General features: G+C 37.7%; 1 protein-coding gene across 2 annotated transcripts in view; it reads left to right on the top strand.

Moving 5' to 3' along the window:
- The window catches only part of TM9SF3 (transmembrane 9 superfamily member 3), a 58,509-nt gene extending 32,455 nt beyond the window's left edge, over positions 1 to 26,054 (top strand). For both annotated transcript variants that reach the window (XM_065671762.1, XM_065671761.1), the window contains exons 5-15: positions 130 to 207; positions 1,023 to 1,154; positions 1,581 to 1,747; positions 4,404 to 4,498; positions 6,449 to 6,579; positions 15,472 to 15,611; positions 17,182 to 17,250; positions 17,342 to 17,488; positions 17,927 to 18,010; positions 18,120 to 18,196; positions 22,753 to 26,054. In XM_065671762.1, the coding sequence (XP_065527834.1) occupies positions 130 to 207; positions 1,023 to 1,154; positions 1,581 to 1,747; positions 4,404 to 4,498; positions 6,449 to 6,579; positions 15,472 to 15,611; positions 17,182 to 17,250; positions 17,342 to 17,488; positions 17,927 to 18,010; positions 18,120 to 18,196; positions 22,753 to 22,820 (1,188 nt within the window). In that variant the 3' untranslated portion in view covers positions 22,821 to 26,054. The remainder of the gene's footprint in view (positions 1 to 129; positions 208 to 1,022; positions 1,155 to 1,580; positions 1,748 to 4,403; positions 4,499 to 6,448; positions 6,580 to 15,471; positions 15,612 to 17,181; positions 17,251 to 17,341; positions 17,489 to 17,926; positions 18,011 to 18,119; positions 18,197 to 22,752) is intronic.
- Positions 26,055 to 27,281: the final 1,227 nt, after the last annotated feature.

Below are 27,281 nucleotides of genomic sequence, written 5' to 3'. Positions count from 1 at the left end.
CCCTAACTATTTTATGATTCTATGAATGCATCTAAAGTGGATGATTGTAAAAATGCATTTTGGGTTTCTGCATGTGACTATAGCTGAACATATTATGAGCATTTCAAGTGTTAATTTTTCTGTCTTAAGGTGAAATGGAAGAAATCAGATGTGAAGTTTGAAGACCGATTTGACAAGTATCTGGACCCATCATTCTTTCAGCATAGAGTATGTATGGTTCTAAGACAACCTTGCGAAGTACCCCTTTGAAATGATTGCTTTAGTTCAGAAGATGTCATGGAATTTTTGGTTGAGAGATGAATTTTTGGATGTCACAGGTGTTCTGGAACAGTGAAACAGGCCAGGTCCAAGACTGTAGACGTTAAGACATAGTTCTGTGTTCCAGGTTTTTAGACTGCTTCAGTAAATGTGCAGGCATGACTTGTAAGGTGGATAACTGCAATTGATCTTAAATACATTTTTTACTGAAGTAAATGCAAAGCAAAAAGTATTAGCCCAAGCCAATTGGCAGCATTGGTTGTGATTGTTTAAACCTATGGTTATAGTCTCCTTATGGGTAGTGTAATGAGCTGTACTCTGTTCTGAAATCAAAAGGTTTGGATTCAGTTTGGAGCTCAGTGGTGTGCTTCTTAGACACAAAATAATGCTGCTGCATGTTTTGGTCCTTTGCAAAGCAGTGGTGTGAGCATCTTTTTTACTTAAACCTCCTCTCTAGGAAGGCAGCAGTATATCATGTTGCCTTTCCATTACCAGGGCAGCATGCATAGCCAGTTGTTCAAACTTTGCTGTGATAACTTCATCATGAGCAAGCTTGGCCTTTGAAAAGCATTATGTGTGGTGTTTCACAAGCTGGTCTTAGTGGGACTTTCTACAACTGTATTGTTACTTACTTACAGCATGGGTTTATTGTTACTTTGCTAGTGCTGACAAGCTATCCTGCTAGGCAACAATTTATCCTTACTGGAACAAATCTGAAATATATTTACAGTTTTAAACCTTAGGGATGTGTTTTCTTTTTGTAGATTCACTGGTTTTCAATTTTCAATTCTTTTATGATGGTGATCTTTCTGGTTGGCCTAGTGTCTATGATATTAATGAGAACTTTGCGAAAAGATTATGCAAGATACAGCAAGGAGGAAGAAATGGATGATATGGTAAGATCTGCATTTGCATTTTTTTCAATCTCTTTTTTTAAGGCTTATTGTTTTCTCTTCAAGAAAAACTGCCCTATGTGTGTCTTGAAAGTTAGTGGTTTTCTTTCTGACGTGCTCCTAGAATAGTCTGTAGTCACTGTGTTAATGTTCATATCCATACTTAGGTTAAACAAGGTCTATTGTAAGTGTGTAATAGAAGCCTGCGTACACTCCTAGGAACTTCAGAGGATTTTAGGGACAGGGAAGGAACCTCATGGATTTTACTGCATCGTGCGTTCAGGTAGTAATTTTTGTTTTCATAAGCATAAGAAAAGGAAACTTTGCTCCTAGATTTGATGCTTTCAGCAGAGAAGATACAGTTGCATTTTAAGTTGCTTTAATAAATCAAAACTTTAATTTTCACCTAACTTGTGTGTTTGCTCCTAGGACAGAGATCTAGGTGATGAGTATGGGTGGAAGCAGGTCCATGGAGATGTGTTTAGACCATCCAGTCATCCGCTAATATTTTCCTCGCTTATTGGTTCTGGTTGTCAAATTTTTGCCGTGTCTCTTATAGTCATTGTTGTTGCAATGATAGAGGATTTATACACAGAGTAAGTATAGTAGTACCATGCCTTCCACATATAAATGCTTAAATGAACAAAATAATTACAAATGTGAATGTTCTAAGTAGTCTGGAAAAAATTTGTTTGAGAGTCTTTATCTTTAGAGCAGCTGTAGCTGTATTCAGAAGGGCTTTTTAAAGTTGTATTGAAACTTTGTCCTACTCTTATGTAAGTTGGTCTCCTTTAGTTTTACTCTTTTAATGCTTTTTACATGATTTATTATGAAACTAGTCTGTTGTTCTGCAGCATCATGGGTAGATGATATGGGAAATAAATGTTAAAAGGTACATATTTCACTCCTGGTTTCTTCTGGAGTGACAAGATATTGCTATATTTCTTACCCTGCTTTCCCCACCATGTCCTCTAAAGAACTGGAGTGGCAGCATGCTGTGTTGTGAATAGTCCTGTTCACTGCTAACAATTCATTAAGCCAGTCTTATCCACAACTCTTCTCAGCATTGGGGATTTAATTTTTTAAGTTCTTTCAAACAGATACAGCTCAGCCTGTGTTTCATGTAAAACCTCCAGCAACAGGAGGGCTGGGGTCCTGATTGGAGAGAATTCACTTAAAATGAAAAAAGTACTCAAGTTTAAATTTAACATACCGCTTGTGGTTCACCCAGTTTTCTTCCTTTACCTTATATCTGTTTGAGATTTTTGGTGTCTTGGATGGACTTCTTATGTTTCTGTAGAGATTGTATTTTGGATATTGTGGGGATTTTCTATTTTTTTTTTTTATAAGTGCTTTATTTTAATCAGTGACTAGAATTTCAGATCTGTTCTATTTTCCCTTGACTAGATCACCTGTAACTTGATTTTAACAAGTTGTAATGCTCCTAGTGTGCCACTAGAGAGAGCTCTTGTTTTTGAAGTTAGCTGCCTTGTAATGGTGTGATTAAATAGTCGCTGTAGTAGCAGTACCTTGGCATATTCTCATTTTTCATATGGTGTTATTCCCCCCTTATGTCCCATGGTTACATTTCTGGAGAGATTTACATACACACTTTTAATTGTACAGCATGTCAGCCCTTTAAGGGAGGGAATGAAACCGTTTCAGAGTGTTCATGGGCTGTAGGGAAGCTGTAAATTGGTAATGGCAATTGTAAAATGTGTCAGAACAGTCATTTTAAAAAATATATGTGCACTTAGTCTTTTATTGCATTATCACTTTATATCACTCTAAGTGAATTTAATTCTGGGTGTGTAACAGAACAATTGACGAAATCGGGTGCAGACAGTTCTTATGTTTAGAAGAATAGTGATGTGAGTGAAAAAGGCTGTAAACCAGAATTACAAGAATAGATTGCCTGTCAGTGTTCTTCAGGTATTTCAGAACTCTCAGGAGTCATGTCAGCTGTTAATTTATGGTACTGTATTGTGTTTTGGGAAGCTTTTCTATTAGAATATTTGAAGCATAAGTGAGTAAGCTTGAGAATAGGAAATTTTGAGACAATTTAAGATGAACACCTGTGGGTCATTTTACAATTAGCCTGGATTTACATGTGTCATTTCAGACTATGCATGGACTTCTGGGGTTTTCCATGTGTTTCTGAATTGTCTCAAGTTAGGAGAAGTGTTAAAAGCGCTTTCTGTCTCACCACTAGCTTTCTAAAATGGAGCTACTGCTTATTTTTTTTAAGAGACAAATGTTAGCGTGTGTGACTGGAAGGTGTATTTACTTAGTTCAATCCATAAAGTCATGGAACGCAATCATACTAAAGATTACTTCTTTGAGTAGGGCAGGCATCCAGTAATGGTTCATCAAAAACCAAAATGCCAGGAGTCTGGAATCTCTCAGAACAAGTAATTTGCAGAAAGTACATCAGTCTGGCTGAAAACTTTCTACTCCTTTTTGCTGACGAAGAGCAGCAGAGGGACATGGAGATACAGCTCTGTTAATGAATAACATTTATAGCTTGCTATAATTTTTAGCCATGACTTTTAAAAATAAATTTTGAGATGGCTTTTGTGATTTAAAATTATTAGCTTTGCCTGTAAAATTTTAGAAAAATTATGCCAAAATGAGTACTCCAACATTTAATGCGGTGATAATTTTAAAATTACTCAACTCTTCTGGCTGGCCTACTCAATGGTGATTTGTGGCTTCATTATAGTATTTATAGCTTCTAAATCAGGTTTTCTAATTTTCTGTAAGACGAACACTTTCTATCTTAAAAGTTAATTTCTGAGGGATGGCAGAAACACCATTCACACTCTTACCATATTTTTGTTAATACTGGCCTTCATATTAAGTAAAGAGGAGTTTTTGTCTGCAGTAGTTGATCTTATAGTTGATGTATGTCACATAAGTAATTCAATTCTTTATACACGAAGTGTACCTTGTCCAAATGTCAGAATATTTTGATCAGAGATGAGGTTTTGTACTCCAGTGAAAATAAATTCATATTAGAAAAGGATGTAGTATGTCAAAACTTTTTTTTTTCCAGGTTGAATAGACTTGGCCAGAAGCTTTAGATACAGTTCTCATTATTACGCAGATTTTACAATTTCAGCACTTTTAAATTACTGTATTAGCTAAAAATATTAAATAACTGCTTCTAAAAGTACATATCTTACTGTAATCTTTTGCTCTAATAAAGCTTGTTTTTTTGTTTCATTTACAAAAAAAAATCACTTATTATAGGAGAGGATCAATGCTTAGTACAGCTATATTTGTTTATGCTGCAACATCGCCAGTGAATGGATATTTTGGAGGAAGCCTTTATGCTAGACAAGGAGGTAAATTGTTTTCATGTTTCAGCATTTTCATTAAATTCTTAAAGGAAGAAATTATTTTGTGATTTGCACCAGTACAAAGGTGTCCTCGTGGAGTTGGGCCATTCAGATGGAATCCATTAAATTCTTAATAAGCAGAAATATGTTGAGTATATTTAACTTTCTTATTATTTCCTATTCAGTTTTGGCTGCATTTTCTAACTAAAGATAGCTGAAGTCTTTGGTTAGTTTAAAAGTAATAAGAGCTGAAGAACTGTTAACAGTTGTGTCTTATGAATTGCTTGTTTTATACTCTTTGTATATAATTGTTTGGCTCATGAAATCCAGAGAGTGTAATAGTCTCTCCCTCATCTACAATGTGCTGTTAAATAGCTCATGTTGTCTTCTCCAGATGACTCCTACATAGCCCTCCTTTACAGGTACCAGGGGGTTATGTTTACTAACACAGAAAGTACTCACAGTGCTTACTAGACCATTAATTGTGGATGGGGAGAACTGTTTATAGCATCTTTTAAAGAAGGTTATTCTTTCCAATATGTGCTCTGCTTTATACTTAGCAAATTCAAAATGAGTTATCGGTAGAGAGCAGAAACCCAATAAATCTGACATAACAGATTTGGACAGGCTATCTTCAAGTGCTCCCCGCTATGCCTTTTAAGTTATGACCAATTATGTCCTTGCAGTCCAATAGCTTCATCCATTCCCTATGCTGCCACAAAAGAGTAATCGATATCTATTATCTTCTACAGTGCTTTATTAAAAATAATTCTGGTAAGTTTGCAAAAGAAAATCTTGTATCTTTTTAGCACGACATACTTGTTACTATTCAGTCTCAACTGCACTGTACTCTTGAGTTTTGGGGTTAGATGTTTCTTTTCATGTGGTTTGTTTATAAACCTAGTAATTTGTAGAAAAACAGATCTAGGTAAATGAGGGTTGTTCTAAAGTGTACCGTGCTGTATAGTTGAGCCAAATCTGCGTATTTTTTTCTACAGGTCAGGCATGTATCAAACCATGAAATGATGATTATGTTGGCTCACAGTGAAAATACATATAATGATTTAAAAAGAGTACGCTAGTTTTCTGGTTTTATTTAGTGCATATTTCATCTGCATCTATGGTGTATTTAAATATATATAGTATTTAAGAGCATAGAAACTAAAGGGAATATAGACAGTGAAAATTCTTAAGATGTTGCCCAAGAGGGCTGGTGTTTGGGTTTTTTTGGGGGGGTTTTTTGGTTTTGGTTTTGGTTTTTTTTTAAGCTCCTCAGAGAGCTCTAAACTTAATAATAACTGCTTACAAGTGGTGTTGTTTCCTTTATGCCTGGGGTTTAGAAATCGCTTTCTACCTTTTCTGTTGTTTAAGATGTATGAGTTCAATTTTACTGTATATTAAATGCTGTGGCATTTTGCTTTACACTAGGGACAACCAGTTCCTTAACACATCGTGCATGTAAGTTGGCTTAGTTGGGTCAAGACAACCCAGAGCAGGTGCTGCCTTGAAAGCAGCTGCTGTACTGAGTTGTCCCTTGAGTAGTGCTGAGCTCTTACACTCTCAAGGTGTGAGCAGGCTCTGCACAGGGTCAGCTCTGCTGTCACTGTCTCTACTAACATGCAGCTTACACGTACACTTAATGTTCCATACTTTGGTTTGTTTGGCCAGCTTATGCAGCATGTGCTGTTCCTCAGCTGAAATTTTGTCATGCTGTATCCCTTTTCCCATCTTTTCAACTGACATAATAAATTGATTAATGTGCTGCTTCTTGTGAGTTGCCAGGAGTCAAATCAAACTGTTAGCTGACTTGTGTTGATGTAGTATATTATTACTTATTTCTTTCACCTTTTTGGGGGAGTAGAAGTCAAACACCTCAGTCCTAGAGATCTTGCTGATAACTTTTTGAGCAAAATATGCTGTATCTTACCAGCCCCATTGGCATGTCCATTCTTACAGGAAGGCGATGGATAAAGCAGATGTTCATTGGAGCCTTCCTTATTCCAGCAATGGTGTGTGGAACTGCCTTCTTCATTAACTTCATTGCAATCTATTATCATGCTTCGAGAGCTATACCCTTTGGAACTATGGTGAGTCATTTTACTGTAGAATTTAAACACCACTGTAGGCACAGGAAAACTACATTTTACTCTAAGTACAATTGTGAGTCATAGCTTTAGCTATGTTTGAAATTTATTCTAGGAGCAGTTTGAGGTGCTTCAAGTATAATTCATTTTAATCATGATAGCAACAGCTGCTGGATGCCAACAACAGTCTTTTCTCTGCTTAAAATGACATTTCTGCTTTGCATTCAAGAGTAGTATTACAACATGGGAAGTTAGTAACTTGAATTTTCTTCTGGATGGCCGATTCAAACTGGTTATAAGCTAAAAGGATTCCAATTGAAAGCGACTTCCAAAACATTGCAGTCAGGCAGAAAAATTAAAAAAGACTAGGCAACAGTGTGAGGTGAGATGTCCTGAGGAGATCTGGCTTTTCAAAAGTGAGTAAGTTTTCACTTTGTGAAGTTGTATTTAGTATCCAGTTACGGTCTTGTGTCTGTGTATTAACCATGTCACTTGAAAAACAATGCTCGTTGGATTACTTTTTCATTTAATCATGATGACTTTTCTTGTTCCTTGTGGCTTTTGTCAGAATTTTGTCATGGCCCTTTCAAGCAACCTCAGATTACCCTATCAATCATAGAATCGTAGAATGGTTTGGGTTAGAAGGGACCTTTAGACTTACCTAGTTCTAACTTCCTGCCATAGGCAGGGACACCTTCTGCTACATCAGGTTGCTCACTATGTCCCCTGTCCCTGCCCTCCCTTTAAGCCTGACCCATAAGCTCTCAGTCAGCTCCTCATCAATCCCCAGGCAGAGAGCTCCATGCACTCCAGCTGATGATTGGCATACAGTGCTCTCCAGCCAGACATTGACCGTACAGTGTAATCACTTGGCACTTTGGCAGAATTTCTGTTTGAGCTTGCAAGAGGTAGTATTTGAGGGCAGATTTTTTTTTTTTTTAATATGCGTCATAAAATTGTTTTTATTTTTCTGTGCAGTAACACTGTTAACTTACAAAATATTTTAATATAGCAAGGCTTGTTTTCAATTTCTGTAGCAGGACTTGGGATTTAACTTTTTTTTTTTTATACCTTCCTTCTTTGCATGTCACTATTTGTGATATGTTAAATTATTCAGTCTGTTCAGAGATGTTTGAGTAGCCTTGGATTTCTTTTTAGTTTAAATCCACCACAGAATGAAGCTTAGTGTTACAAGTTCTGTCTTATATATTGTATTATTTGGGATATGATCAAATTCAGTGTGTGACTGAAAATTCTTTATAAGAACACATTGTTAATGAATGAATGTGGTAGAAATCATAAATGGTAATAAAAAGAGACAATTTTCAGTTTCAGGCAAAGGCTTTCAAAGTTTTTTACTGATGGAAGAGTCATTAATTTAATTGTACGTTGCTGGTTCTAGTCACCTCCTTATTAGCAGCATTTGCAATGCATGCCTAGATACCAACTTTTTACATTGAATTCATTGTTTTATAAACCCGCTAAATATAATATCAAGCTAAATATGCTTATAAACTGTTCACTTAATTTTTTGTGGTTTTCTTCAATAAATTAGACTAAATTTCTATCTTTGGATGTGTAGCAAATATATTAGTTGTTGCCCCAAAGGAATATTGTATTGGTTTTTCTTTCCTAAGCTAGCAGTCAAATACAGTACTGTCATAAAAGTTTACAACATTGATCTTCGATATGCGCAAAGAGGCTCTGTTTTACTGCTGAGCAAGCATTTATGATACCACATTTCTCACTTGTATTCCCATTTGGAGGTCAGGAATGCTGAGGGAAGGGAATTCCACCTGTGCTGAAGTTTGTCTTGTAAATCTGTTCAACTGATTTTTGTTTTAAGATCATGGAAACATGTATATGCCAGAAGCAAATGGGAATATAAATCTTCAGGGGTCACTTAATCAGGATGTTAGGACTCTTTATACACAGTGATTTTAATGATCTCAAGGTTTTATGGAAGTGTTTGAATCATTATGACTGTGGCAATAAAACTTCACTGGAGTTAGCAGACTTTTAGTAGGAGCAGGTTATGAATCATAAACTTCATCAGCATAAGCAATGCTCTGATGACTTCAAATCAGCTAATGAAGCTGGTTTGTAGAAGGAAATGAAAACTGTTTGAAATTACCGTGTTCTGCCTTGGGTTTAAGTCCCCAGGAAGCCCTCTGGCTTTATGCATAAGGAACCTTTGTGTCTTTCTGCCTTTGTTTTCAAGGTAGAGAAGCTTCCAGAATTCTCTAGTGCAAACTTGCTGCTGCAGCTTTCTTGGGAAAATAAAACCTTGGCCATCTCAATGTACTAGAACACAAAAATTACTTCCTTTACCCTATCATGTCTTGAAGCCACCCTCCTTGATTTAAATTGCTGGCAAGAATTACCGCCCTTTCTTGACTACTGTAAGTCTTGAAAAAGCAGAAACAGACTTGCTGAAAAAGTCTCTGAGCTGAAAGGTTGCTAAGAGCCTCTGCTTCAATATGATATCCTGTGCTTTGCCATTTTGCATTGCCATCCTCTGTGAACCTCTTGGTAGTCTCTTTTCTATGTGACTTAATTCCTCCCTCCAGACAGATTTTAATATGGAATGTAGGCAAGGGCAGCCAATAGTGTCAAAGCCAAGATATCCAAGCTAACAGTTACTACATCTTTGATCCACCTGTCTGCTCTTTTACACTTTGTCTTGAAATGCTCAGGTAGATTGGGCTCTTCAGGGTCCTCATACACCTCATTGTCATTGCAGTCTGTTTTTCTGGTTTGAACTTCAAGGAGATCCCAGACATCAGGAGTGAGTTATACGAGGTGAATGGAGCTTTGAAGGTGTGATAGGGACTGGGAAGATCCAAAGCTTGTTTCTGAAATAATTCTTCAGTCTTGGGACTTTTTTAGCCCTGTTAAATATACTATGCAAGCACTCTTACCCTGTACCGTGACAGACATCGTGTAGTGAAATACACCATGAGCCTGAACGAAGACTTAACCTCTTCCCTGGGATATCTTTCAGCTGCCTTTCGCTTCAAAATGCAGTAAAGAATGTGACAGATTTTATTCAAATATGGGAGCTTTTTAAAACTTAATTATTTAAAAATTTCAACTCCTTAAGCATATGAAAGAGAAATCTGGGTTTTGCTCTCTTATCTCTTCACCTTTATAGAAATGCAGTGGTGCTGTTCAATTCTTTGTTCTTTTGGAGCCCAAATCTGATTTTCTGGGGTTGTTGGTTTGTTATTTTTTTTTTATATCCCGTTACTAGAGAGCATAGATGAGTTGTGAAGGTGTTGTACACCTTGACTTACCTTCTGTTGCTATTTGTCAGTCTTTTCAGTGTATTTAGCAATCACCTTTCTATTGCCCAGGGGGGTTGTGAGTGCTCCATCCCTGGCAGTGTTCAAGGCCAGGCTGGATGAAGCCTTGGGTGGGATGGTTTAGTGTGAGGTGTCCCTGCCTATGGCAGGGGGGTTGGAACTAGATGATCTTGAGGTCCTTTCCAACCCTAACTATTCTATGATTCTATTTTGTTGTGTTTAAATTATATGCAAAAACCAGAGCATGGAACAAGTAAAAAGAATTTTAGATAATGGCAAGTGAAGTGACCTCTTCATGTACATTTGAGGAGTGTGGTGGTAGTTCTGTGCAGAAATAGTAAGTAATGCAGAATTGCTACAGACTACAGCATGACTGAATTTGAAGGGAGCATCTTAAACCTGGCATCTCATAAGTTGTGACTGCTTTACATTGTTCTGCATGTGATACATAATTTAAAGATTTCCTTTAAGGCTACAATGACTAGTGTAATGTTCTGACTGCAGCACCCATGCGTCTTGTATTAAACTGCTTAGGATGTACCATTTTTGTTTTGTTTGAGCAGTAGGTTCCTAGGTGGCTAATATTTCCAGTATGCATGTTAAATGATTTAATTAAATAGGGTTATGCACACTGATCTTCTCTTGGGATTGAGAACCTAGTGTTTGCATCTTTTATACCCTGTTTAAACTGGAAGAAAGTGTTTCCTCCAAGAGATGGCTTAATCCAGACTGCAGCTGTCCCTGACAGCTCTAACTTGATATGACTATTGGTTGCCACTGAAAAACGAGGACCTGATAGCGCCAATGATTTTCATGCCTTGAGCCAGGTAAGGAAATACACCTGGCTAAAAATAGAAAAATAATCTCGTTATATAAATTTAGCAGGGTAAATCCTCAGATTGCCTGAAAGTGACTCTGGAAACCTTGGCTGAAAGCCTCATTTTTGCTGAAAATAGATACAGCATAATGCTTCTGCCTAATTTTTCAACAGTTCAGTTTATTACCCAAAGCAGCATCCTAGATTAACAGCTTAGTTGTAATAAAATAAATAACACTTTATTTTGAAGCCTCTATTATTTTCTTGTTCTGTATAATGTTTGGCCAGATGATGTGCAGAAAACTGTTTCATTATGCAGATTCAGTAACCTCTATATGGGGGGAGAATCTCATGACTGAGATTGCAGTTTTGGTAGCTGACGGGAAAGATCAAGCTGCTTCTTTGACAGTTAATTTTTATTGCTTTTCTCCCTTGTGCATTAAGCAGTCAAGGCACCATAACCTGCCAGTAGCTGTTTAATATTAGATATGCTCATAAAAATTTTAATTATCACCTTTGAATGAAGTTTAATCTACAGTTGTCAGAAAATATGAAACACATGGCACTAGAACATAAATTATATCCCTCTTGACAATGTTCCCTTTCAAATAAGGAAAACTGAATTCTGCATGTTCAGTCAAGGGCAGTAGAATATTCTTTCCCCATTAAAACAAAACAAAAAGGGGTTAGAAAGAACGTAAGCTTGGTGAGGCTGACAGTCTCTTCTGTTGCAACTAAAACCTGCAAACTAAATCAGATGCTTGTGTGTAAGTAAGATATTTTGTACAACGAAAACACAGCAGTTAAAATGGGTATGTTTTAATAAACTGCTTAGTAGAAAAGCTCATGTAATTTGTCTTCAACAACATGGATTATGGAGAATGTGCTTGTTTCCTTGATGGAAACCTGGGTTTGTAGATCTAGTAGATTTGCCTGTTTGCATAATCTGTGTTTTCTGAAATAACTAAAACTGTTCTCTGAATTTCTCTTGGCTGGTGTTACATTACTTCTGTTATAAGGCTCACAAAGGCCTAACTTTTTTACCTCTGCCAGTCATGCAGCAGCTATTATTGGGGTTTGAACTTTTGGGTATGTTCCTAGTGACCTCTGTAGGGAGATGCTTCTGCTGGAGGTAAGAGCATGTGGAGATGGTGAATGGAGACCAGTAAGTGCCTGAGCTGCTGTCACCATTGTAATCTGGTTCTCCAGAAGTCTCAACTTCATCTCTTTTTGTCAGTAAAGACAATTGTGCACCCCAGTGCCCTGTGTTCAGTTTGAATTTAAACTCTCTAGGTTTAGACATTGCCCACCCTGCATCTTCAACTGCCCTTGCTGTGTGTGGCAACAGGCACTACCTGTTCAGCTTGGGGAGAGAGACAGTCTCTTCACCTCAGAGCTGAAATTAAGAGGAACATGCCTTTTAAAAAGGCAGAAGCTAGAAAAGCCAGCTGTCCCCAGTCTCTCACATTCAGAGAAGACTAGTGCTGCCAAGAATGAAGAAAGTAAATATTCAGCAAGCATCAGTCTGTGCAGGTAGACTACACTGTAGTCGGAGTTGGAAGCAAGAAAGAAGATGCTACTGAGATCAGCAGAGTGTGTGTTGATTCTAACCAGTACCGATTGTGTTGGTCAACCTACTAAGACCAGCATGTTGCTGCCACCAGGGTGGGGTTATCTCAGAAGACAGGATGTTCACATCTTTATCAACTTGAACAGGTAGAAATGGAAGGCATTCCTGAGTCTGCACTGTGGTCTATCCTTGCTTGCCTAGTTGGGCTTCCTTTGCACTGCAAAAGCATCAATAAATTTTTAGACTCCTGAATGGCTCCAGGAAAAAAAGAAGAAGAAAAAAAAAAGGAATTGTAGTTCAACTCCAGCTGTCCTCAGGACATAGCATTGAGACAGGCAGTTCACTGTTTAACAAAACATTGTCTTTACCTGTTGCTACTTACTGGATTTCACTGAAGACGCTAGCTGTTCTGTCTCAAATCAGTTCCTTTTTCAGCCAAGTGGCTAGTAGAATAGAATATGTTACACTATTATCAGTCATGCTTTGGGTGATCTGATAATGAAACTGCAAGCACTTGGATTTTCTGACAGATGCCAGTTACAAGTGTGCTTTTGAGGCAGGCTGGCAGTTCTTATGAAGCCATTATTCCAGAACCTTGGTCTGTCTCAGCTTGTTGTATGAAAATAAAATATTTTAGAATTCAGAGTGGATGCTGAGTCAGTTTCTTGGACAGCAAAGCAGCCAAGCCATGCTGGAACAAGTTGGGCCTTCTACTTGCCCACCTGATTTGAATCCGTTCAGTTCTGCAGCGGGTGTCACTAGAATGCGATACTACTGACTGCCTTTTTTGCATCTAGGGTTTTCCAGTAACTGTAGTAACTAGGCCTGTAAAATCAGTAATTAGGCCTGGATATTTCCTTGCTTTGTTCCTTGTCCAAAATTGTATTCTTTCCATGTGGAATTCCCTATGGTAGATGTGTTTTGCAAGATGGACATTTACAAGCTACCAAGTTTTGTTCCAGGTCAGTTTGGAACCCAAGGCTGTTCCTGGACAGTTTTTTTCTGCACTGAAGCATTGGATTCACTTTCTACCACTATTCCCAATTAGGGGTAATTTCTGAGATTAACAAATTAAGGTATAGTGATTTTGATAACTGCGCTATAGACATTTGTAGCTGGATGAGAAGTGCAGGACCCTTTCACACTGCCTGTGTTGAGCTTTCTGCCTCAGCCAGGTTTGAAACCTACCAGGTGGGATACCATGGAGCACCATGGGCAGGGCCACCTGAAACACCTGGAGGTCCTTTGCTGGGCCAGAAGCAGAGCAAGTTCTTCCTGAAACTGGAAGTAGTTTCAGTATGGTCAGCTTAAAATTTATTTGGATCCTGGATTCTCAGATGTCTCTCCTACCCAGTGCACCTCAAACATGCTGGGACTTCTGGTCAGGATTTTAGTAAATGTAACGCTCAGGATGATGGTTTTTGATTTTTTTTTCCAATGCTTTTTTGACATTTTTCTCTGAAAACTCTGATCTGCTCTTCTTTTAGACGTGAGTAGTTTTAAAGGGCAGAACCTTCATCCATTAAGTGAGTTAGCTGAATACTTCTGTAATCTATTTTAGGCAACCGAAGACTATGCTTGCTTACCTGTGTTTTTTCAAGTAATGGAAGAAGATGAATGGGAGATAACAAATATGTATTAATTGTTTAAAATCTGCTTTATTATTAGCAAGTATAAATACTACTTAGCTTTTCCGTATTTATCACTGAAGCTTCATATTGTAGTGGCTAATGATGTAATTCTTTAATAACCTCTCCTCAAAGATACACAGAGCAGTCTGGACAGTGCTTCTGCTTGTTGACCACCTGTTTGGTGTACCCCTTCTATGAAGCATGAAAGCTTGCTCCATCCAACAACAGGCAACATTTTCCATTCGCATCTGGCCTAGCCTAGTGATGCTATACAAGTCAATAATAGAGGGATAACCCATGGACTTTTGTCAGATGTAGCCTGGTGTGATTAATGTAATGCTTTGTATTGAGCTAGTATAGTTCTGGCTTTTCAGTTACTTGGCATAGAATTCTATAGATACAGCATATGTGAACAGCCTTTATTTATCCTGGAGTAACTGCTTTGTAAACAAGTCAGTGTGTGGATCTTAGACTTGGTCCTCTATCCATTGTTTTGGATGAATCTGCTGCCATGGACTTTGTGTCCTGATGGTGTGAAAGAGGGCTATAGCCTCTTTGCTCAGGAGGCAGCAGGGTGTACACAGCACCTCAGGCAACAGTCCCTTTAAAAGGCAGTATTTTCATATGTTTGCAAAAAGAAGGACATAGGGTCAATATTCAGAGCTGTGGTTATTACATCACAGGTAACTGTTCTGTCTTTAATTATCAATATCAAAATCTTAACAAACTGTCTAATGCGAATGCATCTTGGAATGAAATGTTACAAATAAGAGAACATCTTGCTAAACACTTTGAATTTCCCCATTTTGGAAAAAAAAAATCTGCTTTTAAGGAGTAGCAGAAGTACAGCTACATACATATATGGGGAATAAAGGTGATTCGTAGTGAAATTTTAAGGAGGCTGTTCCATTGGAAAGAGCTGGAACATTGGCTTGACTTTGCCGCATTGTGTGTAAACCCAACCTCTATATGTAATAGGACCATCACACTTCTAAGTTGTGTATGTGTGTATACAAATGGTCACTTGTATCTTTGGCAGTCTGTGTTCTTGATTACCCAGTTGGTGGACGGTGGAGAAAACTGAACCCTAAATTTTGGTCGGTAGCATTCTAACGTGGCTTTGCAGTTCATGTTTGGGTTTCTTTTTTGGATTGGATTAAAAATCTTGCACCCTCAGTTTTAATTTTGTGCAATTGCTAACCGCTACATGTTAACTCCCAGGGATAGCTTACTCTGCAAAAGACAAGCTGACAAAATTTTCTGTGATGAAGTACTGTGAAGATTTCCATTTCTTTCCTGCGCAGAAAATCTGAATCTCTAATGGTTCTGTTCTCTCAACTGAGGCAAGAAAATACACTTAATAATTAAGAAGTTTCTCAGGAAAATGAATGCTTCTGTTTGATAAAATAGATGTATGTTGACTAATGCTTTATAACTGCGAGTATGATTGTACAGCAATAACTACCGAGGGCTAATATATAGAGAGCAGGCTGGTTTTTTTTTTTGTCATCTTACGCCTGTTGGGCTTTTATTTATTTAATTAATTATTTATTATTTTATTTTTGCTTGCAGGTGGCAGTGTGCTGTATTTGTTTCTTTGTCATTCTTCCATTGAATCTCGTTGGTACGATTCTTGGCCGAAATCTGTCAGGACAGCCTAATTTTCCATGTCGTGTCAATGCAGTGCCTCGTCCTATACCAGAGAAAAAATGGTAAAGAGAAGCATGACTATTAAGAAGTATTCCATTCAATATGTTAAAAATGGCTTTTCAGGTGTGATCATTGAATAAAAAAGTTATCACAGAAAAAAATTAAATTGAGCTGTGCCTAGAAGAACAGTTCTACTGGTACTTCCTTAATATGATTTTTCTGTCGAATTAAAACATGATAGTTAATAGTTGTAGCAGATTTCACGGTCCTGGATCACCGATTCGCATTTGGCTGGATATGCTCTTTAGTCTCTTACGTAAAAAGTATGGTCCCAACCCAGTTCTTGTATGGGTATCTTGAAACTAAACCTTCCTCTTTTAGTTAATGCCTCATACAAATTTAGGATAGAATGTGCCTTGAAGCCAGAGAACTGTTCTGGTTAATGGTCTTCATGTACAAGCTGAGACATCTTTGCAGGCTGATGGTGGGGAGAAGCTTGCAGTGCTGTTTTCCCAATTCTGTACTTTTGTTAATGTCACAGAGCCTAAAATATTCCAGGTATACCATTTGAATTGTGAATCAGCCTTTATTTTTTAAGTGAATGTAAAGGGGTGTCTAGTCTCAAAAAGCAGACGGGGTTTTGGAAAGTCATGAATGCAGTCACCTTTTCCTGTTGATTTAATTCTGAGATGGAAGCAGCAAGCTATGGAAATGAAAATATCCTCAGGGGTTTTTTTAATAGATTTTTCTTACTTTCCCGATTCAGAGGAATGGAACAGTGAGTTGGGCACTGAAACATGTACGTCTGTGATTATAAAAGTGCAGCACACTTAGTCTCTTGTTAGTGGTGGGTTGTGCAGCTCAGATACTAGAACCTGATTTATACTGTGACCTGTATCTTTCAAATATGATGGATTTTTCTGGGTCAGCATGTCAGATAAGAAGAAATAAGATACTTCTCTTGAAGGTAATGAAATTGCACACCGTCAACTTAGACAAGTATCCCTATGAATAATAAAAGAAGCTGCAAATTAAATCACTGGTTACTAGCTAGATTTGGCATCACTGCAAGTACTGCACAGAGGTCACCTTTAGTAAGTGACAGTATCATCTACAGGTAGCTGAGTATTCATTTTTAGCCACAGCTCATGACTCAGCATAGCATTAAAAATAAACACTGGTTCTTAGTTACATAACCATTACCCTGCAAAATTTTTTCTGTGCTTTTTTGCTGTATTTGTAGCCATCAGCAGTGCTGAGTTTTCTGTAACTTCATTCAAGGCTAATGGATGTTATGGAGCTTGATTGCTTCGGCCCTTCTGGGCCAAGGAAGACTCTTTCTGTAGCCTTTAGGGCTGGTTAGATATCTGACTTCCTGCCTGTAGGTGACATAGGCATGAGTCTTATGTTTTGTTTCAGCTTTCCCCAAGAATAACTTCTCCTATCCATACACATGACATCTTTGGGGGAATCTTCTTTCTAATATGCTGGTATGATACAGAAATGTTCTTGTTTAGCATGCCTTTTAAAGAATTCTCTGTGCTATAGTGGTAGTACTCTGTTCATATATCTTAATATATTTATAAACAAAAGATTAAAAATTGCCCCTAAACTAATCTTAATACCTTTCAGGTTCATGGAACCAGCTGTTATTGTTTGCCTAGGTGGAATCCTTCCTTTCGGATCAATTTTTATTGAAATGTGAGTCTGTCAGCTATTTACTGATTTGATTACAAATTAAAATCAGTTAAGTTCAATTACAATTTTGTTGCATATTTTGTTTACTCTCCAGGTATTTCATTTTTACTTCATTCTGGGCTTATAAGATCTACTATGTTTATGGCTTTATGATGTTGGTTCTGGTTATACTCTGCATTGTGACAGTATGTGTGACTATCGTTTGTACGTATTTCCTGCTAAATGCGGAGGATTACAGGTGGTAAGTATTGCATTATTTGCATAGTTTACCACATTATGTGCGTTCTGTAGAACAATAATGTTTCTTCAGTCTAGGTGGGTCTTATCAAAGTGTCCCATGTCCAGATTTTAGCTGTAGGGAATAAAAGCAGTTCTTGGATCCTTTCTGTACAGAATCTTTCTGTGTGTATGTGCATCTGTGAGCTCATGTATGTTTGTATAAAAAATGGTACGTGAAGGCACGCAGGACATATAAATGAAGAAGGATCATCACTTGGTGTCAGTGGTAGCTGTTGCAATAGAGGCTTTTGTCACTTACAGCAGACAACATGTAGTTTTTGTTAAATAAGTCTGTAGAACCAGTGCACTTTCTTTTTCAGACTAAGGTTTTAGTGCGTTGTGCATTTTCTTGGGAAGCCTTTTGGTTAGATATATGATGGATATGTGCATTTACTTTCAGGCAGTGGACAAGCTTTCTTTCTGCGGCATCAACTGCGATTTATGTTTACATGTACTCCTTTTACTACTACTTTTTCAAGACAAAGTAAGTGGTAGTTTTCTTGCTTGAATATCAGATTACTGCATTGTCAAATAAGTTTATTGATAAAAAATGGAGAAAATACCTAGCATAAATTCTTATTTATCTTTTTCAGGATGTATGGCTTGTTTCAAACATCATTTTACTTTGGTTATATGGCAGTATTTAGCACAGCTTTGGGAATCATGTGTGGTAAGTTTCAAATATATTGGCAGTTTTCTACTGGAATTTTCCACACTGTTATGTTTCTGATTTTAGCTATGTGATTTTGGTGGTGGAGTGTGTATGTCTGCAAGATCTGCTCAAAAAAACTTACAATTTTGGAACAGAATCTTTGAGTTCTGTGCTTATACTTCATTCCTAACTAATATAGGAGATCTGTGGATTGTGCCTTCTGATGGGAAGATAGTTTATGTACTGTGCAGAGAATTTCACCTTCAGCGCAGGCTTGAATGACTCAATCTTAGGCAAGAAATTCTGTAAAACAAATCCCAAATCAAGTTTAGTCCATGCTAGAATGTCATTGTGCAGTTTTTACTGTTGCCCCAAGAAAAGGAGCTAGATACAACCACTGAGGCACCAATGGTATCACAGCGCTGAGGACACTACTGTCTGTGTCTCGTGGCATGTATATGCGAGGGTGATCAGAACAAAAAAAGGACTGAATTTTCAGGTTAACATTTGAGCAGGAAGTATTGGGATATTCGTGGGTGAGGAGAGTTCAGAGTGCTCCTGTGTGCAGCTGGGTTTCATTGCTTTTTAAGATTCTGTTTGACAGATGTTTGGAGAAAACCATAGTTTTCAGCATGGAGGTCATGTAATAAAGTCGGATATTAGCTTTATCCTTTGCTTCCTGACTTTCTGAAAAGTGTCACTTAGTTCTTTTACACTTTGTATGATGTTACTTGCTTTTTAAGTGATTCTTATTTAATACTTCTCAGCAGTGAATGAATAGTCTTATAGACACTGGTGTTATAGACACTGGTGGAAGGCTTTCTTTGCATTAGATATTTGATTAGATATCTTACAGGAACTTAATTTCAGTAAAGTACACTTTTCTTGATATCTGTAGAAGGTGGGTAATTCCATGGTGCTTTATAAAAAGGGGAGGGAAATAATCTCTTAACTGCTGAGTACCTGTTCCCCTTTTCTCTCATACAATCTAATCTTGCTTCATCAGGTTCTTGGCACATTACAAGACTTCCCTGCTGTTCTGGTAGTCTTGCAGCCATTTTTTTTTTTCTTTTTTTTTTCTTTAATAGGCTTACACTTTTCAGCTCTAATCTTTTCTTTTTAAAGTGCTCGGGCTGGTATTGATTAAAATGTCTATGATGCAGAAGCCAAGCTTGCCCACTAGTTTCTGTAATTAAAATGGTTTTTAAAACATAGAAAAGGAAGATTGTCAAATGCTTTCTTGTCATGGTAGGACACTACTTGATGGAATATTAGAGAAAAATCCAAATTTATTCAAAATCAGAAAATACTTTAACACATTAAACTTCATTTCCACAGCTCTATTGAGATTTCTTTTTGTCTTTTTAAGTGTGTTGGAAGAGAAGCTGTGAGATTCCTTTTTAGTGAGAACTCCCATTTACAGCATGTGGAGGGAATAAAAAAAAAATCCCCTGTCAAAAAGCATTTGTCTAGGGAGCTTGCTGCCATTGAGGTCTAACAAAGACATTTGTGTTAAAGAATTGTGCAGTATGTGTGCTACTGACTGTATGTCTCCTGTGAAATGTGTGTAGAGCTATGCTTTGGAGGCTCCCACAAATGGGCGTGTTCAGCAGCACACAGCTGAATATGAGACAAACTAGTTAGGGTCCAAAGCAGCCACAGGAAAACTCTCTGTATGCTTGCATCATCCAACTCGGGTTTTAGTTCCCCTGACAATGCCTAGTGAACTCAAATCCCACATGTAGTGGGTGGGATGCTTTGATCCACAAAGTCTGCTGCCCTCTGTAGAGCATCTCAGTGCTGGGACTGGACAGTAGGGAGCCCATGAGAACTTCCAAACCTTTTGAGCTCCTTGTGTTTCCCTCTTCGTGACAGAAAAGAATAAAACTTATTTCTCAACTCAGTGGATGGCTTAGGAGCTAGGTAGTATACAGAACAGCCTCTTGTAATACCACACTTCAGTGTCCAGATAAATACTGTAAGTATGATTGAAGGGCTTTTTTTAAAAAATTCTGTGCTTACCATCACATTACCGCTGTAGGAAGCAGTAATTAGCTTGAAGTAATAGATAAGAATTAATCTTTTTCTGTTCTCTGGTTTCTCTTCTTCACCATTTTGATTTTTTCTGATTTTTTTTTTTTTTTTTAAACTTGCTCTGCTGAAATACACTTGCAGTCTGTTTCTGCTAAACCTATATAGGCCACAACCAAGTCATAAATATCATCTGATAAGGTGTTTAATACATAAAATAATTCCCTTTACTGTGGACTTCTTATGTAAATGAACCAACTGTCCTGCATTTGTTTCAGGAGGACGTTCTCTTGTCGTTATTGTCTAGGGTTTCCCCTTCCCTGCCCTATGTTTTATTCAATGCCTATGAAGTACCTTGAGGCTTAAACCCTGCCTTGGGTGTTGGCCATTAGTGGTCTTCATGGATAAGGCTTCTATGATTCAGAATAAGTTTTGATATGTTTATGGGGTTGAGAGCCTGTGGTCTCATGTGACAGCTACTCTCTGCTCCTCCCCCTCACTTCCATCTCATGCACACATTCACTAGATCCCAAATGAAACACAATTAATGCTTTGTTCTCCCAAATCTCTGTGGTATCTGGCATCACATCACTAGAGAAAACCTCAGAGAACAACTTCTGGAATGTATCTGAGTTTAGCAACTAAAATGGGCATTAAATCTGTTGGTAGTGCCTGCTTTAACAGGCAAAACATGACAAGTCTTAAAACTGGGGTTTAGTGACACTATTTTGTCCATTTACTGCATAAGACAGAAGACGAGTTTGTTGACAGAGTACAGAAGAATCTGCGTGTGCTGCTGTATAACTCAAAGCTCACGTCACAAAGCCCATGCTTGGGTGTGTCTGAATGCTATAGTGGTCTCTCCTGGAACTGCCAGGTCTTCATAGAATCATTCCCTCCGGTGTGTCCTCAGCACACTTCATGCTTGGAAGCAGCAACCTGATCTTATGTGTGCTGTATTTGTTTTAATTGAACTCTACTTTGTCCAAGTTAGTAATTTTTGGTGGCTGATTTGCTAGCCATGATGTTTATACAGCTTGAAATGCTGTATAGCCCAAAGACTGACTCCGCAAGATTTTTACCAGTGCAGTAGCATTAGAATAATGCATTGGGTTTGCCTCATGCAGGTTTCCTGATCAGATATAAATGTTGGCTTTTGGGGGTGTAAAAACCAAAATTTCATGTGTGTTTCATGGCTGACCTCAAGAATTATCCAATTAGTCTGCAGGATATAAATAACTCTCCAGATTCTGAGAAGCTCTTGTGTTCAGCACTGCTGGCTGCAGGTGTGTAGCCTTTAATTTCTGATAGCAAAAGAAACTTTTTATATTTTTATTGGGAAATGAAGTTGTGGCAGAAAACTGAGTGTTGGTTAGGCTTTTGTATTTAACACATCTTGGGTAAGTTTGGTGCATCCCACATCACTGAAAAGTGTTGTTTCGTGCTTTGTGCTGGGCTTTTCTGTATTGCTTCAGGGAAGCAAAAATATAAAAATCTTTTCTGTTTAGCATCTGTTCCTTACTGAGCATCCAGACATTTTATATGAGTTCTGTTCTCTGTAGTGAGTTACAGGCCCTGACTTCTCTATCCTTTTCTTTACATGTTTTATGATGCGTTATTCTAGCAGTCTGAAAGCAGTTGTGTCTAATTCTTCCATAATTTTCAACTTCACTTCTAACCTGAGAATTAGCCAAACTGGCTTCCACAAGGCTGATTTACTCTTATTTTACTTGGAAGAGATGAAGCTATTACCTGCAGATATTGTAAGAGAACAGTATTTACTGAGCCTGGCAAATCTGAGGTTCTGGGTTTGACCAGCTAGGTTGCTGAATCTCTTTCTGAGAAGAGGTCTTGGTCCAGTGCATTTTTTTGATTTCTAGCTGTTGTTAGTCTTGCAGTATTTTGGGTTTAGTATAAACTGTTGCCCCTATCAAGACCCAGTGACCTGTTCTTTTATAACTGCTGTGACAGTGCATACTCATGATTCTTACTAATTTGAAAACCACAGGTTGCAATTTCCTTTAACTACTTACTGCTACTAGTTTAATCTCTTTGTACAGACCTTGGAGTTTAAGACTCCTGGGATGGGGATCTATTATTATTTGTGCCTTGTGGGAATGAAAAACCCATCTGCCAATAAAACACTCATCCAGAAGGCATGTAACTTATAATAAAAACCCGCCTCCCATCCACCTTCCCTGCAGAGTGGGTGATTGTATGTTTTTTACCCTCTGTTCAGAAAAAGGGACCTGGTTATTGGCAGCAGTAGGGGGGCTGCTATATTTATCAAGGCCAAGTGAGCATGGCCTCTTGGTAAGATGGCTTAATGGATTTAGATTGCTAGACTAGGGAAGTTCTTGCCAGATGTTCACTGGAAACTTGGATGATTAGAGTTTGAAAACAAGTATTGCAGGTAAATAATTTTCTGCATGCTGAATGCATGCTTTAGGTGACTTTATATTTAAGTGTGTGTGTTTTGTATTCCTGGCCTATTTTGATGATCAGCTTTCTAACACACTCAATGTTTTTGGTTTATTTTGCAGGAGCTATTGGTTACATGGGAACAAGTGCCTTTGTTCGTAAAATCTACACTAATGTGAAAATTGACTAAGGAAATAAGAAAATTGAACTATGGATCACCTCCTGTTTTCATGGGGATGAACTTGCACAAGAAAAAGAGCGAGAAGAGATTTGGGTTTTAACACTGGGCACTATATGGGTCTCCATTTTGTGGATGGCTTAAAGTAACATCTATTTCATTGATCCTAGGTTCTTACTGACTGCTTTCTCCAACTGTTCACAGCAAATGCTTGGATTATATGCAGTAGGCATTACTACAGTACGTGGCTAATCTTCCCAAAAAACAACAAAAAAACAAAACAAAACAAAAAACCTAGCTCATTAAAAATGAATAGACTAGCTCTCTTCAGTGAAGAGGACGAACGGTTTATTTAAAGCATTTGTTCCATTCAATAAAAAGAGGGAAACTTGGCTGCTAAAACTACTTGATTAGTAGTCTTCCTGGTACTAAACATTTCTAAATGATGTAAAAATGCCGTTCCAGAAAGATTACTCTTCTGATTTTTACTGCCATTGCCAGGATAGGAGGTATGTTTTATATTTTGACTCCAGGTGCTTTTTGGTTTATTTGCGGTATCAACTATACCCTACACTCATTTGTTTAAAAAATAATTTAAAACTATATAAAAAACCCATATGCATGTAATATATCAGCTGTTGTTCTAGTTGGACCAACTTCAATTTATTTATCTTTAAAGTAATATCCAGCTACATCTTAAATCCATCCAAAGAAAATACATTTTGAAGATGGGACGTGTTCTCTGCAGTGCAATTTACTGTACAGTTAGAAAGCAAAATGTTAAATGAAGAGGATTGTTTGTTTTATAATAAACAATTTGAGGTCTAGATTGAAACAAAACCAACATTTTAACGGAATGTCAAAAGTGATTCTCCTTTTCTTCCAAGTTAGTCTTGCCTTTTTTTTTTTTTTTTTGTTTTCTCGTTTGGGTTTGAATGATTTTCCTTTAAGCGTTATACGAGGGGTAATAAGTGTATATAACATTAAATAATGTAACTTAGGTGTAGATCCCAAATGTATTTGGATGTACAGATTTACTACAGAGTACTTTTCTGATGATTCGGTGTAAAAATGTGTGAATTTGGGTGGCTTTTTACATCTTGCCTGCCATTGCATGAAAAGTTGGGGTTTCTTCACAATGTGTGTATGTCATGCTCTTCTGTTCTGTTTCCTTTCTCAAGCTCTTACAGGAATTAAATTTGTAATTTAGAACATTTTAATTTTTGTTAATCTTATCTGGACACTTGTGTAACATCAAAAGCACAGTCGCTTTAGAGTGTTCAGAGAACTAAAATAAACTTTTCAGACAAAAATGTTCTGATTGTGAAAATAGATGAGTTTGCAATTGAAAATGTCTGTAAAGGCGATACTGCTGACCGCCAGTTTCTGTATACAACATTAGTGTGGTTTTCAAATATCAAAACCCCATGCTTTGAATTCAGAATTTGCTTACAACCATATTGTACAGTAGAGCTCCAAAGTGGATGACCAGCCCAAAATTGTTAAATTGTTAAATTGGCTAAATTGTTTGTGGAGAAATCTGTTTCGTGATCCAGCTAGTGTACTGAGAAAAGTAGGGATAAGCATGGGCTGAAATAAGTGGGCAAATAAAGGTTAAGTCTTTCTAAGATGACTGTTAATTATGCACTGTGTTTAGCTAGAAATATTCTGAATGTGTTTGTGACAGATTTGAGAGCCACTTGGGTTGAGATATATATATATATATATGTATTTATTTTTAATTTTTTTTTCAGGCATCTGCCACATAGGGATGTTTTCATCAGTGTGGCTTTTCTGAAATAAGAGCACCTGCCATGGAGAAGGCAACTTCCTGAATTTAAAAAATGAGCAAAGTGTTTGTATTGATCAGCACTGTATTGTCTCTCTATAAAAGTACCGCGGCCACAGTGAGAAACACCCGTGCTTGGCAGAGTTGGGTTGGAGGGTGGGGAAACTGAACTGATAGGTAATAGTGAGAAGCAATTCATCCTCCTGTATATAGCTTGTAAAAAGTATTTGAGCTTTCAGCTCTGATTTCCCTGGACAATTTTAGCCAATCTGTCAGAAAATAATGAAGTTTTGCTTCAATTGAATGGTTGATGTCTGTAGCTGAACAGTGCCATTTAACAGAAGGTAATGTTTTTTTTTTAAAGTACAGGATGATTTTAAGATGAACCCATAAACTAGGTCAACAGTTAGTTTTCCTTTCTTCCAAAACATGGAGACTTAAAGCAAAGAGTGGGTTTTGTACTAGCTCTTGCTAGTGCATACAGCTGTGGGAAGCCCTCTTTTCATCCATGTTCTTCTAAATCTGAAGTGAGAAGCCATTATCTCCACACAATAAATACATTAAGTACTCCGCCGAGATACAAGTTTTTTAAAGGGAGTATTTTGATAATAGGTCTGTTTCTCTATTTAGAGCACTGCTATGTGATTAGTCTATCAGAAATGTCACTAAACCGTTTGTGAATTTCATTTAATCACTTTTTAATGCCACAGAATGGTGGGCTGCCTACTTGCTTTCTCTATCGTCTGGCATTATTAGCTTTTGCATATCCAGATAGGGTTGTATAGCTTTTAAAGTGACATTGAAAAGATACTTACTGCACAGGCATTGCTTTTGTTTCTGCAATCACGTTCTTCTGGAGAGGTACCGTGTTGAAATAATTGACATTTTTATACTTCCACTCTAGGACACAAGTTGGGGGTTTGCTTTGTTTTCCCCTTTTCTCCTGGTTTCTTAAGGAGTGCAAAACGTGACCAGTTTTGAACAGCTTGTCTTTATGGTTGCTGTTTGGGGCAAGGTTATTTATTTGCCCCCTCCCCCCCCCCCCCAACTGTGGATATAGATTGAACCATCTTGCTTAATAGAATTCGGAAGCTCTCTGCTTAGATGATGTAGTCCTTCCTCTTTTATGGAAGAAATAAAGATCTTACAGCCAACACTCTTTTTTTCCATGGTTGTTTCTTAGGAGTTTCTGGTTCTTGAATTCGCACTTTTTGGTAACTCATCAATTGGCTGCCCAGTGCTTCTCTTCCTACTTGTGCTACAGAGGTCAGAGAATTGGGTAAATAGTTGTGTACCAACAGCCAGTCTTGATCAAATGCTTTAGATAAATACAGTTGTGTTTTCAATTGAGGCAGAGTGTATATAGAAATCAGTTCTGGGACTTCATGTATGAAAAGTGGTGAATACTGGATTGGAGATAATGGAGACTGCAAATAAACATTACATTATGCTCTTTATGATGTCCGAATGTTTCAAGCAACAGTGTCTATTAATTCCTTTCCAGAATTACATTCCAAAGTGTGTAAAGGGCACACAATTAAATTGCTTTCTGTATGATAGTCTAGATGTGTTTCTGTAACAAGTTTCAGGTTAAAAACAAAAACCAAAACGCTCATATTTTGTACACTTTCATGGCTAAAACTGGGGAAAATTGATAGCACGTTCTCACCACTATCATTACTGCAGAGGTAACACAAATGAGAAAGTTACATTTTGCTCTGGCTTCAGCATCACCACCGTCTAGCCACATTTGCCCAATGGAGTCTATGTACACAGCTACACTGAGGACAGCAAAAATGCGTAATGGTGAGTGCATCAGCAATTTCTCCATTGGAACATGTCCAGAAAGTATAAGCTCGGGAAAAAAGTCCCTTCTCCAGTCTGTAGACAAGTAAACTGTGTAGTCGGAGATAGAGTGGAGGGGTCCTCTTACCTTGAGTTAATTTGTAACTGAGCAGCTTGTGGTTTGTTTGAAGAGTCATTTGGAACTAGGTTGGAGAAGGATTCCATATTTGTATCCCTTGCATCTTTTCTAGCTAGATGTATTTACAGTAGTGGCAGCCTTGCAATGGCTATTAGCACTGCTGCTGTCTAAGCTAAATATTTCGTGCCAGGATTAGCACTGAAGTCAGGAAAGCCCCTGCTGTTGCTGGACTTCAGTTGGAATAAAGCCACGCTTCAGAATTTTGAAGCAGCACAATTATGTCTTGCATTCTTCAGGAGCCTTTAAAAAAAAAAAAATAAAATAATAATGGTGCCATGTGTTTTCCGAAGCCTTGCAAAGGAACATTTGCTTTTCGCTAAATAGCTTCAGTGAGAAAATTCTCTTTTTTACGAAGGAGGTATCTGCATGTGCGTCCTACAAGTTGTTCCTCACATCTCAGTTTTATCCAGGAGGGGCTTTTTTCAGTTGTGGGAAGTAGCTGTTGCAGTATTTGCTTTTATAACTAGTTCTGTGGTTCTGAATTTTTTCTTCCATTTTTGGGTTATGGCATGCGGGGGAGGTGGGGGAGGGAAATGGGAGAACCCATGAATCTGGAAGGGTTTGTGCAGTTCCAGTGAATTCAAGCAGTTCTTGAAGGGCAGAAATTAAATTTGGAAAAGGATATGAAAAAGTTGTTTTATCTGGTGGACTAACCTATTTCGGAGGCAGAGCTCTAAAGGCAAAGTTGCTGTTACGGTGT

This window comes from Lathamus discolor, chromosome 3 (genome assembly GCF_037157495.1).
Source record: "Lathamus discolor isolate bLatDis1 chromosome 3, bLatDis1.hap1, whole genome shotgun sequence".
NCBI classification, from domain to species: Eukaryota; Metazoa; Chordata; class Aves; order Psittaciformes; family Psittacidae; genus Lathamus; species Lathamus discolor.
The sequence above is the reverse complement of the archived record's forward strand: the minus strand, read 5'-3'. Positions and strand labels throughout refer to the sequence as shown.